This window comes from Schistocerca serialis, chromosome 2 (genome assembly GCF_023864345.2).
Source record: "Schistocerca serialis cubense isolate TAMUIC-IGC-003099 chromosome 2, iqSchSeri2.2, whole genome shotgun sequence".
In the NCBI taxonomy this organism is placed as follows: domain Eukaryota; kingdom Metazoa; phylum Arthropoda; class Insecta; order Orthoptera; family Acrididae; genus Schistocerca; species Schistocerca serialis.
In genome coordinates this window covers 617,507,646-617,522,065 of record NC_064639.1, presented here as the reverse complement: position 1 = coordinate 617,522,065, position 14,420 = coordinate 617,507,646, and the positions used below count along the sequence as shown (strand labels likewise).

Genomic DNA, 14,420 nt, shown 5'->3' with positions numbered 1-14,420 from the left:
TCATTAGTTATGTGATCTATCCATCTAATCTTCAGCATTCTTCTGTAGCACCACATTTCGAAAGCTTCTATTCTCTTCTTGTCTAAACTATTTATCGTCCACGTTTCACTTCCATACATGGCTATACTCCATACAAATACTTTCAGAAATGACTTCCTGATATTTAAATCTATACTCGATGTTAACAAATTTCTCTTCTTCAGAAACGCTTTCCTTGCCATTGCCAGTCTACATTTTATATCCTCTCTACTTCGACCATCATCAGTTATTTTGCTCCCCAAATAGCAAAACTCCTTTACTACTTTAAGTGTCTCATTTCCTAATCCAATTCCCTCAGCATCACCCGACTTAATTCGACTACATTCCATTATCCTCGTTTTGCTTTTGTTGATGTTCATCTTATATCCTCCTTTCAATACACTGTCCATTCCATTCAACTGCTCTTCCAAGTCCTTTGCTGTCTCTGACAGAATTACAATGTCATCGGCGAACCTCAAAGTTTTTATTTCTTCTCCATGGATTTTAATACCTACTCCGAACTTGTCTTTTGTTTCCTTTATTGCTTGCTCAATATACAGATTGAATAACATCGGGGATAGGAAGCAGTTAATTCCATAAATTATCTGGGAGTATGCATTAGGAGTGATTTAAAATGGAATGATCATATAAAGTTGATCGTCGGTAAAGCAGATGGCAGACTGAGATTCATTGGAAGAATCCGAAAAGAAAAGAAGTAGGTTACAGTACATTTGTTCGCCTACTGCTTGAATATTGCTCACCAGTGTGGTATCCATACCAGATGGGGTTGACGGAAGAGATAGAGAAGATCCAACGGAGAGCAGCGCGCTTCGTTACAGGATCGTTTAGTAATCGCGAAAGCGTTACGGAGATGATAGATAAACTCCAGTGGAAGACTCTGCAGGAGAGACGCTCGGTACGGGGTTTTGTTGAAGTTTCAAGAACATACCTTCACCGAGGAGTCAAGCAGTATATTGCTCCCTCCTACATATATCTCGTGAAGAGACGATGAGGATAAAAACAGAGATTAGAGCCCACACAGAGGCATACTGACAATCTTTCTTTCCAAGAACAATACGAGATTGGAATAGAAGGGAGAACTGATAGAGGTACTCAAAGTACCCTCCGCCACACATCGTCAGGTGGCTTGCGGAGTATGGATGTAGATGTAAATGTAGAAACTGGTACTCCTGCCTAATATAGTGTAGGGCCTCCGCGAGTGTGCAGAAGTGCCTCAACACAATGTGACATGAACTTGAATAATGCCTGAAGTAGTGCTGGAGGGAATTGACACAATGAATCCAGCAGGGCTATCCATAAATCCGTAAGCGTACGAGGGGTGGAGATCTCTTCTGAACAGCAAGTTGCAAGGCACCCCACATGTGCTCAATAAGTTTCATGTCTTGGGAGTTTGGTGGCCAGCAGAAGTGTTTAAACTCGGAAGAATGTTCCTGGCGCCACTTTGTTGCAGTTCTAGATGTGTGGGTTGTCGCATTGTCCTGCTGGAATTGCCCAGGTCTGTCGGAATGCAAAATGGACGTGAATGGATGCAGGTGGTCAGACAGGATACTCACATACATGTCACCTGTCAGTCGTATCTAGACGTATCAGGAGTCCCATATCACTCCAACTGCACATTCCCCCACCATTACAGAGCCTCCAACAGCATGAATAGTCCCCTGCTGACATGCAGGGTCTTGGATTCATGAGGTTGTCTCCATACCCATACACATCCATCTGCTCAATACAATTTGAAATTAGACATATTTCCAGTTACCATTAGTCCAATGTCACCGTTGACGAAGCAAAGTGAGGCGTAAAGCTTTGTGTCATGCAGTCATCAGGGGTACACGAGTGGGCCTTCAGCTCCAAAAGCCCATAACAATGATGTTTTGTTGAATGGCTCACAACCTGACATTTGTTGATGACACAGCATTGAAATGTGCAGCAGTTTGCGGAAGGGTTGCACTTCTGTCACATTGAACGATTCTCTTCAGTTGTCGTTGGTCCCGTTCTTGTATGATCTTTTACTGGCCCCAGCGATGGTGGAGATTTGATGTTTTACCAAATTCCTGATGCTGATGGTACTTTAGTGAAATTGTCACAATGGAAAAATCCCCACTTCATTGCTACCTCAGAGACATCGTGTCCCATCGCTCGTGTGCCGACTATAACACCACATTCAAACCCACTTAAATCTTGATAATTACATTGTAGCAGCAGCAACCAATCTAACAACTGCGCCAGACACTTGTTGTCTTATATAGGCATTGCTGACTGCTGCACTGTATTCTGCTTGTTTACCTTTCTCTGTATTTGAATACACATGCCTATACCAGTTTCTTTGGCTCTTCAGTGTATATTTAATATAATATTTGATAACATGTTCTAGTAGAATATTATAACCAAGACTAGCCAGTTCACAGAACAAATACGAACAAATCCAAACAGAGTAGGAAGAATTGACAGCAATTGGTTTCCTGTGAATGGTAATGAAATTAAGATATTTTGTTTTGTCCATAGTAATGACGCACTTGGGAATTCAACTGTTTTGGTCAAAGAGGGCTGTTATGGAAACACTCGTTTTTAGAAATTTAAGTGTTTGCACTTTGCAAATAATGATTTGATTGCTAATACAGACATTGAGCAAAATAAGACCTGTGACCAAGTATTTTCATCAAAAATTTGGAGAAGCGTATGCAATGAAACAGGGCACAATTCATTATTAAGTTGTACAAATTATGAGTCAGATTTAGGTTGTTGCTATGACTTTAAAATACATACGGGCCATGATAAGATAAATTCCAGTGATAGTTCCAGCAAAAATGTTGTCAAAAAGCTATCCCAGTTTGTTACAAAGAGAACACACTTATACCTTGATAATTGGTACACTTCACCAAAATTATTTATGACACCATTGCAGATTGGTCCAGTACACTGGAATAGAAAGAATGTGCCCAAAGATTTCTGTTAAGTAAAATAAAATTGAAAGGAAGGGGGGGGGGGGGGGGAGAGTACAGAAAGAGGAGCTGTGTTCATGTTACAATAACAAAACGCAAAACATTAGAAATGATGGTGATCCAGTTGGGAAAAAACAGAGTTACATTGATTATAGGATTGCAATAAAATCATTAATGAAGAATATATCAAAACCATATTGTAAAGGATAAGAATGATTATCATGCAGAAATTTACAAGGGAGACTGCATGCGAAGCATTGGGCCATTTTCCTAAGCATATTCACCCAACAGCACAAAAACAAGACTGTAAAGTTTGCGTGAGAAATAAGAGGTAGTGAAACAACATGGAAGAGTAAAAGATTCAAAGTTCCATTACATGTCCCTATAAGTTTCGAATGATATCACACTCTTGAAGATTACTGATTTCTGTTTGTGCTTTTTGGAAGAGTGCTATTTATGTGCATTGTGAATGAATTCAGGTATTGGAGATACATGGTATTGATTTATATTATATTGTATTAATTGATAATAAATCTTTTGTGACATTCCTAACACAATCATTACACAAACTTGTAACTGCTTATGAAATATTTCACAAAATTAAACCAGTTAAATCAGTTGGATCTTACACATGTACTTAACATTCCATAAGTTGTGTGCAGTTGGTATACTATGTTGTACTGGTTTGCAGAACCATTGAATGGCTCAAAGGCTAGGGGATGGTGATTATATTTTGGGTCCTGGCCATTGGAACTGGAACTTACATTGCAGATTAATGGGTTAAGGAATACGAAAGCTTGTTAAGAAATGGTTTTAACAACTTCGGAAAAGTATGCTGAACATAAAATTTCTGAATTCAGTTTTCTCTATCTAGAAGTGTTTGTAGAATCTTAGCTTTTCAGCTCATGCAAATACCACAGTAACTTACATTTTATTTACAATGTATAATTAATGATTTTTTTGTTTCTTTATTACAGACGCTTCTAACCAACTTGAGAAACACCTTGGCCTTCATGCAGAGAAGCGCTGTACAAGAATCAGCGGATGATGCAAATTCATCATTTGACTCACAAAATTTATCATTGAAAAATATTACTATTCGTAGTTCATCACAGGTAGCTTCCAATGTCACAATTTGTCTTGCTAATTATACAGGGTGATTATAATTAAACTTACAAACCACTGTAGAAATAACACAACTGGTCAGAATGACATCAAATTGCAACGGGCTATTATTGGAGAAGGTGGAAAACGTGTGGCAGAAGAAAAATAAATAGTTACAAAATGTAGCATCATTATTTAATAGTGCTCAACTACAAATGACAAATGAATCATAACAACAATGCCTAAAGTGTACGTTTTACGTTAAACAAACTACTACGTAGTGTGCGTAGGTGTACAGTTGTGATGTTGTTAGTTACGTAAGCCCATCCACCACGGCAAGGTCATATCACTTTGGATGGGGAAAACTGTTTTTAATTGTCCTGAGGCCAAACACTGCACAAAAAGCATCTATCTAAATCAAATCAAATTATTGATTTCCATGTGACTGGCACAAAACATGTTCAGTATGCTGTCCACTGTTCTTTACAAAAAGTTGAAATTAAGAAACAGCATGTTCCACAACTGATCAAAGTGTTTCCAGGGTCACATTCACAATGTGTTGTGCAGTGCGTGTCTTGAGTGCAGGTAAGTTTGCAGTCAGGACACTGAACACATCTTTCAGATAGCCTCTCAGCCAGAAGTCACACGGATTAAGATCAGGTGATTGAGACGGAAAGGCTGTACAGAAATGGCAGCTGATAATTCTAGCATTTCTGAATTGGCGCTTCAGCAGCTGCTTAGCTGGATTTGCAATGTGCGGAGGTGCGCCATCTTGCCTAAAAATGATCCCATCCACACATCCCTGTTGTTGGAGAGTTGGAATGACGTGGTTGCGCAAAAGACACTCATAGCGCTTACCAGTGAGGGTACAGGTAACAGGACTGAAGCACCTGTCTCTTCAAAAAAAATATGGCCCTATGATAAATGATGCCATAAACCCGCACCACACAGTGACCTTTTCAGGATGAAGAGGTACTGGTTGATTTGCATGTGGATTTTCCATTGCCCATACTGGACAATTCTGTGTATTGACATATCCTGTCAGATGGAAGTGGGCTTTGTCTGTCCACGGCCAGGACAGACAATCTTTGTCCACTTTCGTGTGAGCAAGAAATTCTAAAGCAGAGGTCTCTCTTGCTGGCAGATCAACAGGAACTACCTCGTGCACATGGGTAATTTTGAATGGACAGCAAAGAAGGATGTTTTGTAGGACTTTATGCACCGTGGTCACAGGTATGTCCAATGTTCGGGCAGTTCTCTGTGCACCTCACGTTTGCACACCACCACTTGTCTCCTCCTGCATTGCTGTGGTCACTACTTCCACTGATGTCGAATCAATTCATTTCCTACCTCTACCAGGTTACACACCAAAAGAACCCGTCTTTTCGAATTTCCGAATCATTTTTTCCAGACCCACGGCAGTCATCAGACCAACACCTCTTTTCGAACTGTTCAGTGTCCAGAACTTCTGCAGACTGACGTGTGCACATTAATCGTTCTTATAGTACAGCTTTACAAGCAGAGCGCAATCCTGCATTGTGACAGTCATGGCGAACGTCGCAGATGCGAAAGGAGGAAAAGCCTTGTACCCGGCATGTTTATACCAACTTCAGTGGGTCGTGCGCAGGACAGGTGTTTTCATTTACGTATTCTGACACATACAGCACCATAAATTGATCAATTTTCACACTATTTTTTTTCTTCTGCCATACGTTTAAAATCCATCTCTGATAATATTCCGTTACAGTTTAACGTCATACTGACCAGTGGTTTATTTCTACACCGCTTCGTCAATTTAATTATAATCACCGTATACAACTGACCATAATTAATATTTTTAATAAGTCATTTTTTGAATCTGTCTAGTTTTTATTTGAAACAAAACACTTTATTGTCATTGAGTCAAGTATCTGAGTGTAGGATACAACTAAACAACAATGTACTGTCTATCAGTTTGTTGTTTTTGTATGTTTTGGTAACAGTGAAGAAATTGGCCAAAGTATATGGTTTAGTTCTAAAAGCTTGCGGCATTTTCTCGTAATTGCAGTATGACTCCCCTCCTCTGTTCTGAAGTAAAACTTCTTGAATGAAATAACTTTCTACAAAAATTTGTTTACTCTTTAGAACAGCATAAAATTGTCATGGACTGTGTAAAATCTCCAAGAAATGTGTAACACCTTTTAAAAATAGTGTAAAATCTCCTGTAACAGTGTTAATGTGATAATTGATTACAAAGCTGAACTCATTTCTTAAGGCCAACAGATAATCAACTGAGAAACAGATATTAATTTGCACCTTTTTAACCCTGTCACAGAAGAAAAGTAGACGTACTGCTCAGGAAAACCTTGTAGGATAATAAGCTCTCCTGCCTTCCAGAACAAACAGTGGGATCTTTGTCTACGTCAGTAAAAGATGAGATCATCTGTCTGTAGGAGGTGAAACTTTGGAAGAAAGAAAGCTGCAATTGTGTAAGAATTTTTAATGACAGGCCAGGTGAATCTACTGAAGAAAGATACCGGCTTGCAAGAGGATCAATGTAAACAGGAGGACTTGAGAATGATGAACTGATAATTGTATAGAGCACAAAAGCAATCATTGTGGCGAGCATTAAATTGGCAATGTTACACTTCCACATAGCTTGACTAAGTATCAGCACACTGGAAACTTCGTTTGTGAGTTGGCTAGTCAAAGCAAAAAAAGGTTGTCTATTCTTAAGATTTAGAATAAAAAGTTCTCTATATATGCTCAGTTTGACATGGAACAAAAATAAGAGGAACTTAAGTAAAGCTTGAAATGAGATTGTGATTGCCAAAACCCTTTCTAATACCAAACATTGTGATTTTCTAATCTACATGATGCACTTATTAAGCTATAAGACACCCCTAATCATATTATCTTACTCTTCTGCTATTAATTTTGTCTTTGGCCTAATTGTGAAACTTGCCTCAAGTATTCCTCCAGTATCACATGCTCAAGTTGCACATCTGACAAATCCTATATTATCAACATAACAGTAAACGCATGTGAACTGTCAAGTGATCTGTTAGTTATACCCATAGTATGACTGCCACCAAGTACCACACACAAATAAATTGTTTCAGACGACTTGTTCTAGCAACATTAAAAAAAAGACTGTACTACCTGTTTCATCTGTTGGGTCATCAGAATCCTCCCTTTGGTGGGTCTCTCTCTCTCTCTCTCTCTCTCTCTCTCTCTCTCCCTCCCTCCCTCCCTCCCTCCCTCCCTCCCTCCCCCCCTCTCTCTCCCCCCCTCCCCCCCTGTGTGTGTGTGTGTGTGTGTGTGTGTGTGTCTAATCATCTATCGCAGTGTCTGCCACCTCCTTATTTCCTGTACGTACATAATGTTATTTTACTTCATTTCTTGTATCCCAGTATTTGCTTTCTCCCACACTTCAGTCATTTTCACACATGCTATTACATTTACTGTACCTACATTTTTCTGTGCAATTTTGCAATGTGTTTCTTGTTCATCTGTTCTTCCTCTTACCTTTGGCTTATTATCTACAGTAGTCTGGAGCATGAATTTTTCTTGTTTATCCATTGTAACTCCTTTACCACGTCCTTTATTTTACATCTCTTCAGATCCAGAATGTATAGTTATCCTGTTGCTAATATAATAAATTTCTGTCTTTCTCAGACATGTTCCTGGTGATTACATTTTGGCATTTGGAGAGCGTTATTTTTAAATTGGTAAAAATGTATGCACCCTTCAGTTTTTCAGAAATACGTGTAGAATAAAATAGTGTCATAGAGAATATAGCAAGCATTACAAATAACAATTATTTTTGTTTTAAAATTAGTGCTGTAGTTATGTGTGGATGAAATTAAACTCTTACATACACTGTTGCTCATATAATATATTGTGATGAAATAATATTTAAAAGACTAAAAAACTAAGGCAAATTTCTGTCTTTGTCCAACATGTTCAGTGGTTTGTGTTTTATAATTTAGATAACAAATGCTTTAATTTTTAATTATAGTTTGTTTGCATACTGTATAAAATTTATGTACTTTTGATCTGCAGGCTTCACGAACACCATTTGCATCAACATTGCAAAGACACCCAGACATGTTTGACACTGTGTCCTCTCTTCCATCCAATTTTGCTTCTAACACTTTATCAGGTAGGCTCTAATGCTTGTAAATTGTTGATTATCTCTCAGTTATGCCTGGTATGCAATTTAATAAACTACAGTCCTTTTAATATGAGAATTCTGTGCTATTTAATGTTAAGTCCAGTTTGTCTCTTGGAGAGAAGGTTGTTAATATTGTAAGTTAATAACTATGCCATTTTTCATTAGTTTAAAATTCTGACTTGCCTGTATTGTATTTGTGTTCTGTTATGTTGTCTTGTTACTGAATCCCATAAATTCTGTGCCAGAATGCTGTTTATTTTCTCAAGATCTTAAAAAAAATTATTTTTAGCTATTCTTGTTTTCTTTTTAAAGTCCTGTCTAGGTTTACATTCAGTAAAAGGTTCATAAATTCCCTTCCCCCTTTAGTTTTCCTGTCTTCTCCATATAATGAACTCTAAATTGAACAGCTAAAGATTCTTGCTGTATTTTCCTGTCAGTTCCTTTATTGCTCATTACAGTTCGACAGTATGCTTATAATCTCTTTCTATAATGTAATGAAGAAATACGCTTAATGCTTAATTGACCTTTTTTTCTCTTTGATTTGCAAATCACTGTCATTCGTGATATGTTTTGATCCTGTTTTACACAGATATTTCCTATCCAATGGTTTTTACTTTGTATTACTTCAACTGCACCATTAAAAAAATAATTCGAACCACAAAATTGTTTTTGTTTTCATCATTGTCTTAGCCTTCACTGTCCGGGTTATATTTCGAATTTTGATTCTCCCACAGTCTTCAAAATTGACTGAAATATTCCAGGAGTTAACTCAAAATCCAAGAACTATATGTTGCTGTTTGGATACATTCGTTTTCATTCAACCTGATTAATAAAGAAATGAAACATCAGCTCTGTGGAGAGCAGGACATGATGAGAGAAGCAACAAGCAGAGGATTGGATAAATAGAACATTTCAGTGTAATAGATCAGCCCATTATTAGGGCTTTAGGAAAGGGAGCCACCTGTGAGAACTGTTGCTGTGTAACAGTTGACATGCAATGACTTCAGTTTTCTGTGATGACATGATCTTTGCTCGGAGAGTCAACATCTTTAACAGCCAGTAACCTGTTGCAGAGAATGACCTTGGCACTTCCTTAACCATTTGGTTGACTGGGATTCTTCCTTCAAGCATCGGTACACCAGAATTAAACAGGTGGGAACTTGCTCTACAGTATGTGTTTGGTTGCTGTTGGCCATCTGACCTCAGTTTACATTCATCACTTTTATTGTGTACCTTTGTTTCACACCTTTCACTGTCCCCTCTTGTTTCTCCCTCACCTCTTTCATTTCTGCCATAGCTCTCCTAACTCTTCATGTTTATTTATTTTTCATTTTTTGTTTCACTTTTTAGATGTTTTAGTAAATATTTTGTTTATTTAGTCAGGATGGGACATTACGTTTCAGCAAGTCATTACCATCGACAGATGTGGTATTAATATTCACAGAATGTTTCATACAAAGCTATAGAAAATAAATTATTATATAAGAAAAATATCTACACAATTGTACACAAGTTTATTTAAATACAGATACGGTTCACTGATAATATGTTAAACTGAAGATTAAGCTTGTTAGTATAGCCTTAAAATGTGGTATCACAACAATGAGTGGGGAGGAAGGAGGTTAGCTAACATTCAGTGGCAAGTAGTGCATGATTAAATTTTCGTATTATCTGCCAGTTAGAATAATAAAATTTAAAGCAATGATTTAGTGAAAAAATGGATTATCATTAACAAAAAATAGTAGTGCAGATTCATGGTACATGTATAAAAAGTTTAGTATTAACCATTTAGAAAAATTATCTTGTCTTATTTTCTAATGACACTATGGAATAGGAAAAATACAGTAATGTAGTAAGGAAAGTTCTGGCAGAATATATGTAGCTTAGGAGTAACAGAGAGTACCCACCAAGTAGCAGAAACATTGAGTTGTCGAGAGGTGCACCACACACAAAAAGGAAATGTCTCCGGATGGCGCAACTGCCTAGTAAGCAGCAGATTCCAAGTTCAAATCCCAGTCTGGAACACATTTTCAATCGTCACCACTGATTCCTCATAATGCAGTGGCATCAATTGTTCCTCCCTTTCCCTTACTCCCCCCCCTCCCCCCCTATCAGCAGTCTCTTTCCATGTCCTCCATGCTTGCTACTGTGAGATTCCTGCAGGAGGTGGAATGTAATTGTGCATCTGCACTGAAAGGGGTTGATTCATTGTGAATGCGTGGTGTCTGTTTTTTCAGACATGTCTGGAAGAACGGACACTACACATTCATGTAACACTGAATTGTGCCACTGGACACAGGGCCAGGCTTGCAGTTTGGCAGATGTATTGGGATTGACGAGGAAGTTGTGTTGGGTGGTTTGGGTGGAGGGAGAAGGAGGTGAGAAGTAGAAGGAGGCGTTGGGGAGGTTAGCAAGTGGCTTGCAGGGGGGCAGTAGGTGTGCAGGATAGGAATGGGGGAGGGGAAGAGGTGACGGATGTATGGGTTAGCCATGTGAAACATGAGCACCGGATCCTTTAAAGATGACTGGAAGATGTTGATTGGGAGCAGTGAGAGAACAGAGTAAGGGGAAACTGTTGGGTAGATCACATGGAGGCTGTGGGTTATCAGAAACTGAGGTCATGAGGCTTATGGGAGTAAAGGATGTGTTTTGGCTCAGGAAAGCTGGTGTAGGAGGGAAGGAGCCAGGTAGCATGGGTTGTGAAGCAGCCATTGAACTCTTATCATCTTGTGCTCAACTTTGCTCCTGGCCACAGCTTGGTGGTGACCATTCATTCTGGTGCACAGCTTGTTGGTAATGCCTATTGCCAAAATTGAAACCCTTGTCGTCCAACACCTGGATGAACACTCCAGCCACCACCTCCATAAATTTTAAAACTTGTTGGCATCCGACTCCTGCCGTGGATCATCATCTATCCTCACCCCTCAGCCTCTGCTAACCCACTGCCCTCTCACCCCAGCCAATCAGTTTCCATTCCCTTTGTTCTGTCGTCCTCTCCCAATCCACACCTCTATGCCATCTTAAATCATGTGGTGCACCTGATTGGCTCCAGTATCTGTGTGTCACATGTCTAGCTCGTGCATGTGCCACCTGTCCCTCCGAGCAGCTAGCTCCATGCCCCCAACCCTCCTCATACTTCCCGATTCTCTCTCCCTCTACCCACATGATACAAACTTCACTCTAGTCCATCTGCTGAACTGCAAGCCTGGCGGTGTGTCTTGTGTTGGCACAATGTAGGTGTGGTAGGTGTGTGTGTGTGTGTGTGTGTGTGTGTGTGTGTGTGTGTGTGAATATCATCTCTGTTATATGACTGGCGTAATGGTTCCTGTCGGGAAGGTCACAATCATAGTAATAGATAGGAAGTCATAAAGGGAAACAGAGGTGATAGCAGTCCGCTAGGAAGTGTTACAGGCCCTCTGCTGTTCCTAACCAGTATAAATGATTTAGGAGACAGTATGAGCAGTCTTTGTGGATTGTTTTCAGATGATGATGATGTCATTTACTGAGGCAAGTAGCACAGTTGTTAGCACATTGAGCTTCCATTTGGGAAGACAGCAGTTCTAATGACCTTCCGGCCACCCTGATGTAAGTTTTTTGTGATTTCCAAAAATCAGTCCAGGTAAATAATGGGGTGCTTCCTGTGAAAATGCATGGCCGATTTCCTTTCCTGTCCATCCTAAATCCGAGCTTGTGCCCAGTCATTGTCAACGGGATGTTAAACACTAATCTTCAGTCCTTCATTTGATGCTCTCAAACACCAAATAGTGAAGTCGTTAAAAGATCAAGATATCTGTGTGGTGAAAAAAGTGGCAGATGACCCAAAACAATAAAAAAAGAGAGATCTGCCATGTGGTTACTAAAAAGAGTCCTTTAAATTTCAGTTGCATGATGAATAACACAAAGTTAAATGTTGTTGACTCAGCTATATTCCTAGGGATTATAATTACAGACAACAAACAACTTAAATTCTAACTGTCACATAGAAAACGTTGCGAGGAAGATGAACCAAAGACTGCATTTTATTGGCAGAACACTTAATAGATGCAGCAGATCTACTAAAGAGACTGCTGTGCAGTATGGGGTTCTTGCCAGATAAGATTGAGGACACCTAAAAATTTCAAAGAAGGGCACCTCCTTATGTATTATCATGAAATAGAAGATTGTGTGTCATGGATGTGATATGCAAGTTTTGGTTCCTGTCATTAAAACAGACATTTTTCACTACAACGAGATGTTTTCACGAATTTTAAGTCGCCAACATTCTATTCCAAATGGGAAAAAATATTCGGTTGACTCCCACCTATGTACCTGGGGAGAAATGGCCATTGTAATAATATGAGAAATCAGAGTTCGCATGAAAAGCTTTAGGTATTAGTTTTTCCCATTTACAATTCTAGAATGGAAATTGAGAAATAGCCTGAAAGTGGTTTGATTAAATATCTGCGAAGATGGTAAGTGTGAATTCCAGAGTAGTCATGTAGATGTAGATGTTCTCTGGCAGAAGACATCTTCTTACTGTTGCTGTAGGACCAAATCTTGTCTGTAGTGGAACAGGACACCAGCCCAGCTGAATGTTACTCCTGGCTCTGTTGTTCCCTCCCTTTTTCCCATCTGATAAACTTTTTATTTTCATATATACGGAACTATTTTCTGTAATTGCGGATGGGATTCTTAATGAATATTCACATTAAATGCCCCGCCCCCCTCCCTGACGAAAACTTAAACCATCCAGAAGGGAGGGATAAACAAAATGAAACTTGCAGTTTACAAAATCAAGTCCCATTTACAGAGAACATGGCAGTGTGAGTTCATTTACAGGTCAGAGGAGCAGCAACATCATACTGGTTAGATATGCACTGATTATGTTAGGAAGAGTGTCATAAAGCCATCGGATCCACTCCTCAGGTAAGATGATCTTCAACTATTGTAACTGGCTCTTTGTATCCTGGATAATAATGGCACTATGGCAAAGTTGATTTCTGAGCTGGTCCCACACGTGTTCTATGAGGAACAGATATGGTGATCTTCGTGGCCACAGGAGTACCTCAACATCACACACACAGTTTATAGGGTTAAATGCCATGTGTTAATGAACATTGTCCTGTTGAAGATGGCACCACAATACTGTCACACAAGAGGCAACACATGAGGATGCAGGATATCCACGATGTACTCTGTTCCCCAATCACTATCAACTGAGACCCGAAGTTATACCCGATGGCTCTTTACACCATGACGCCAGGAGTAACATCGCTATGTTTTTCCAAAACATTGGAAGAATGGGACCTCATCCCAGTTCGCCACTATACTTGCCAATGGTGATCATCTGGGGTAGTGCAGCACTGTTGTTCAGTGCTGAATGCAAATCGATGCCATTCACCAGCTGTCCATTGTTTCTGCTTACAGCACCACTTCAAACACATCAATTGGTGGTGTGCTAGTGGCACCCTGGAACAATGCATGGTAATTCCCTAGTCCAGTTGTTACTAATAACTGACCAGTGGTGTAGGATGATGTAGAATGTTGCAGAGAGTTCGTTACTTGTTCTCACATGGTGGTGGTCAGATGTGGCTGACCTGAACCTTGATTATTAGTATGCCTGTCCTGTCTTTCCCGTGAAATTCAGCATTGGTTCACTGCCCTGCAAAGCTGTACATTGTATTATTCGACCAGTCGACCAAAATTGAGGCATACCATGAGGCCCCTTTCAAAACTGTCACGGGCAGATAATTTTGTCTAAAATGAGTATGGGATAGCTTTGTGTCCTTCATAGTGCTCATTCAACATCTGATGCTGTTGATGCTCTTTATCCAACCAAACCTTGTAACAACAGTAAACATGAACAACACTTTTGCACTCTGGTGGGCATTCCACCTGTTATTCAGAACTGTAGCTCTGTTATCATTTATGTACCCACAAATGGTGTGTACATGTACAACATTACATTGACATCTGATCATGTCTTCTGGGTGCCTCACAGGTTGTGTCAAATAGAGTATGTCAGTGACACTGACTTGCTGAAAACAGAAATGTGAATTTTATTGCTATTAGTGAAAAATAAAAAAAGAATTACACTAAAGACAAAATGGATCATACGATGTGTTAGTCCTTACATTTACCTACTTCATCTGTACCTGTAGTGTTTTTGCCATCATTGGCTATTTCTCCTCCATCAATTTCAT

At 39.3% G+C, this 14,420-nt stretch overlaps 1 protein-coding gene across 4 annotated transcripts in view; it reads left to right on the top strand.

Annotated features, from left to right (window-relative positions):
* Positions 1–14,420, top strand: part of LOC126457669 (gamma-tubulin complex component 3-like) — a 304,002-nt gene that overhangs the window by 44,980 nt on the left and 244,602 nt on the right. For all 4 annotated transcript variants that reach the window (XM_050094169.1, XM_050094170.1, XM_050094166.1 and 1 more), the window contains exons 3-4: positions 3,956–4,093; positions 8,127–8,226. In XM_050094169.1, coding sequence (XP_049950126.1) covers positions 3,956–4,093; positions 8,127–8,226 — 238 coding nt within the window. The remainder of the gene's footprint in view (positions 1–3,955; positions 4,094–8,126; positions 8,227–14,420) is intronic.